The sequence below is a fragment of the Galeopterus variegatus genome, unplaced genomic scaffold (assembly GCF_000696425.1).
Source record: "Galeopterus variegatus unplaced genomic scaffold, G_variegatus-3.0.2 Scaffold5067, whole genome shotgun sequence".
Taxonomy (NCBI): Eukaryota; Metazoa; Chordata; class Mammalia; order Dermoptera; family Cynocephalidae; genus Galeopterus; species Galeopterus variegatus.
Window position 1 is genome coordinate 134,681 of NW_007731178.1, and position 4,124 is coordinate 138,804.

Below are 4,124 nucleotides of genomic sequence, written 5' to 3' on the forward strand. Positions count from 1 at the left end.
GCCACGGTCCCCATCCCTTGTTCCCCCACCCCCTCCAGAGGTTCTGAAATGAAAAGAAATCCCACAGGCTGACTTCTACTAGGGAATACATGAATGAGCACAGCTTTTCAAGTACAACTGTGTGTTGTAAAGAGAAATAATCCCTTAACATGGAAGAATGAAGCTACAGTCCTGCAATTACAAGGGGATCTTGGAGACAAATTTATATCAGATATGTTAAATTTACAGGTGATGAAATGGAGGCCCAGAAATGCTGCGGGATGTTCCCCAAGTTCACCCACAGCATTTCAGACCTCTGCCATGAGCGAAGGGAGACATCTATTGGGTAGGGGTATTGGGGTCCTCTTCAGAGGCTGCTGAGTGAGGATCAATAGACTGTCATCTACAACCGCCCTGCCTTACCGAACACCTTGACCAGAAGCTCCGTGAGGATGGGAAAATAAGTGCTTGGCAGGGCATGACACACAAAACGGACACCCATCAAGCACTTACTAGAGGAAGGGAGGATCCTGCTGCTATTTCTCATGCAGTTGAGAATGTGAAAATGAACCCGTTTCTGTCCAAATGTAGACCCCAAGAAGCAGAATATGGTGCATGAAGTGTATTTTCCAAAGAAAAATTGGCAGATGACAAAATCCAGGAAAACTGGCACAGCTGCTTGCCATTTGAAGAATGAAAAACTTAAAATATTTCTAATAGTAGAAGAAAATCTACAGGAGCTGTGACTTAGGACCAATTTGGATAGGATTTCTAAGCAGATAATGTTTAGTTTAAAAAGATGCGTGCATGCTCATTTTCGAAACATACATTGACTTCTTTTCAGAAAAGCCACAGGCTGGAAGAACTTCTGCAGTGGAACTTGATTCTTTCATCTTTAATGACACAACAGGTATTTCCAAAAACTGTGTGGTCTCAGGCCTGCATCCACTCTGGTAGATGCAGATTTCAAAACTGGTGGTGGTGGTGGGGGGGAACTGGCAGAAGGCCACCCCTCAAGTATTCAATTTCTTTTGCATTTGCAATTCAAACAGATGCGCCCAAGAAATGCATACACAAGAATGGTTAAAGGTTGCAAGAAAATGGTAATTAGAACCATCTTCATAACGTGATTCATTTTTGTGAAACCTACCAATGACGTGATAAGCCAATATTAATTTAATCAAGGTTACCTGGGACACAGGAGGAAAGCAGAACCTTAAAAAGAGACTAAACAGTTGTTGAATCCTAAGGAAGATTGGCCTGAGTCACTAGAATTTTAAAAGCACTATTTTTTTTTTCCTTTGTCAAGTTTTGAGAAGGGCAATAATCTCCAGTTGCCTGCTCAGTTACTCTGCAGCCCGCCCCTGTGGCCCCCAGAGGAAGCCAGCCTGTTGTGGCAGCTCCGGGCTCAGCATGCCTCCAAATGCAGTCTAGAAACAGGCAGTGCACATGCACGTGGGGCCCAGAGAGCTGCTGGGGTTGACAGAGAAAGAGAGGGACGAAGGGAAGAAGAGAAGAAAGAAAAAGGAAGAAGAAAGGATGGAGGGAGGATAGGAGAAAGGGGCAAGGAACGGGGAAGGAAAGAGCAGAAAAGGAAGGGTGGCTTCCCACTCCAGAGTTGAAAGACCATGGGCATGAATTTTAGAAAAACGAAATATAAAAATAACGTAAGCTTCTAAAGTTTCCAGGAATTGAACTGTCATTTCACTACTCTTCCCAGGGGGTAACTGCTCAGGAGATAAAGCATTCTAAATATTTTTGAATATTTTAAACATTATGGTATAATACTTGGGAGCATTTAAAAAAAAAAGGCTCCTGGAGGCACCTCCCCTCTTGGTCTCCTGTCCATCTTCTCCCAGAGTAGGGAGGACTGAGTCTCATGCAGGTTGTTCCCAGGCTCTGTCACCTGAGCACACAGAGCAGGGCTGGGCTCCTCTTTATTGGAAATGCCTATTTAGGGTTCTCAGTCCTCATTACGATTTAGATGCGGTCCTGCTCCACCGTGCTTCTGTGAGATTTGCCAAATATCTAATTGAACTGAGCCATGAAATCTGGATGCTTACGTGGGAAAACCTGGGCCTTAGAGGGAACGAGTACATTTTACACAAAGGGAACCAAACAGAAATTTGGAAAAACAACCTGAAAAAAATAATAGAGTGCCTTGAAAACACTTCCTTCCTCTGGCCTTTCTTGAGAAACCAGAAGCCTATGCCTTCCAAGTTGAAAAATCAGTCCAGCTTAAGTTAAATTGGCTTCCTTCTGTTCTCCAAAGCAGATGATTATCATATTTGACTATTCTCACTCAGAATCTGTTCAGAACAGCCTGGCCAGTGTAAAATCCAAAAACATTTCACTCTCAGATTGCCATGTAAAATGTCTTACAAGAGAAGCCTAGATAAGGCAAATGGCATTTTTAGCTTTACTAGATTTTTTTTTTCTAGTGATAAGAAACTGGCATAGATGAATCCATGTTGTTTCTTGGGATGCAGTTAGATTTTTTTTTTTTTTAAGATTTAGTTTAAGGCAAATGGCATTTTTAGCTTTACTAGATTTTTTTTTTCTAGTGATAAGAAACTGGCATGGATGAATCCATGTTGTTTCTTGGGATGCAGTTAGATTTTTTTTTTTTTTTAAGATTTAGTTAAATTATTATTTGGGGTGTAAATTAAAAGAGAGTTTTTGATCAAACCATTTTAATGCTATTAGTAGTATGTGCCCAGAGTGGCAGAGATGAGTCACGGTGTAAGAACTGGTATATATACTATTGACGTCTCACTAAGAGGGGCCAAAAGGTATTTAGAAACCTAGCCAGGGCTACTGGTGCGGGGGCTGCTCTCTTCCCCCGTCTTTGTTCAATACAGTCCCAAAGAATTCCTGGCTCAGCAGGTTCTGAGAGAAAGTGAGGAGCCAACCTCTTCCAAAATGAAATACGATCCAGTAAAGAGAGTACACTTAATTTAGAAAAGCGGCATGGCAAGGCTTAGAGGAGCGTGAAATCAGAACTTGGATACTCCCAGGTCTAATTTATCCCTCTCTCCAGGTTCCCAATCTGAATGTTCCAGTTATGGAAGATAACGTGAGTTCAAAAATTCTTCCTCAAAAGGAAACTCACTGTGCTGCACAGTGTGCTAGTGGGACAATAAAACACTTTGTCCTCATCTTTCTGATTCCAGAGAATAAATTACTTATGTGGCAATTGACCTACCAATATTTTATCATATGAATAAATTAAAATGCCATCCATGAGGAAAGTACTGGCACCTATCTAGTGACCACAACTTTTACATAAGACAGGAAAAATACAGGTAAGTTTTTACCTTCCTGCTGTGTGAAAGGGAACCAACCTCCCCATGTGTCAGTTTCCTCATCTGTAAAACTCATTCATTCATTTAACAAGTTTACTGATGCCAGGATCTGTACTGGGGACTAAGGATTCAATAGCATGCAAGAAAGACACTAACCTCACATCCACTCCCTGCCAATTCCAAACCCTGATGATGACCCCGAATCCTCAGCTCCTTCCTCTTTCCTTCTTCATCAGAAGAAATCCAGCACAGCTCTTCCACTGCATTACACTGGGACCACATGCTGAAAAGTCCTCCCAGAAGACTGTCTCAAACTCAAGCCTGATTTGGAGTTGATTTGCTCCTCATTTAAAATACACCACCCTACCCTTAAAATATTATACTTAGCAGTGATAAAGAGTTTCTCCTTGACCAAACTTTATTCATGCTCCTCTGAATCTTCTTCCCAACTAGGCCTTGACATTTGGACTTCTGTGTTTGTCTTTGTATCACCCGATTTTAGCAAGAGTTCTGTCAAGTTAGCTTAGCCAGAATCCTCCACCTTCAATATCTGATCACTTTCCTCATCCCCCACAGTCCCCCAGGTAATATCTAGCCTATGGGATCACCCCAGCCTGACTTCAGCAGGAATCCTGATAGGCCAATTGGCAAGAATTACCCTACCCTCTTAGTAATTCTCCATTCACTTCCCCCCACCCTGTTCCTTGGCTATAAATCCCCACTTGTCCACTCCGTGCTCAGCATGGCCAAGTTTTATAGGGAGATTTCTTTTCTCCCATTGCAATAGCCCTGAATAAAATCTGTTTTACTGCTTTAACTTCTGGCCAGCTCTGGTTGTCT

General features: G+C 42.2%; 1 protein-coding gene across 1 annotated transcript in view; it reads right to left on the reverse strand.

Annotated features, from left to right (window-relative positions):
- LOC103604279 (traf2 and NCK-interacting protein kinase-like) overlaps positions 1-3,566 on the reverse strand; it is a 112,314-nt gene extending 108,748 nt beyond the window's left edge. Inside the window, exon 1 of the mRNA XM_008588847.1 lies at positions 3,441-3,566. Within this exon, the coding sequence (XP_008587069.1) occupies positions 3,441-3,566 (126 nt within the window). The remainder of the gene's footprint in view (positions 1-3,440) is intronic.
- Between the last annotated feature and the right edge of the window lie 558 nt (positions 3,567-4,124).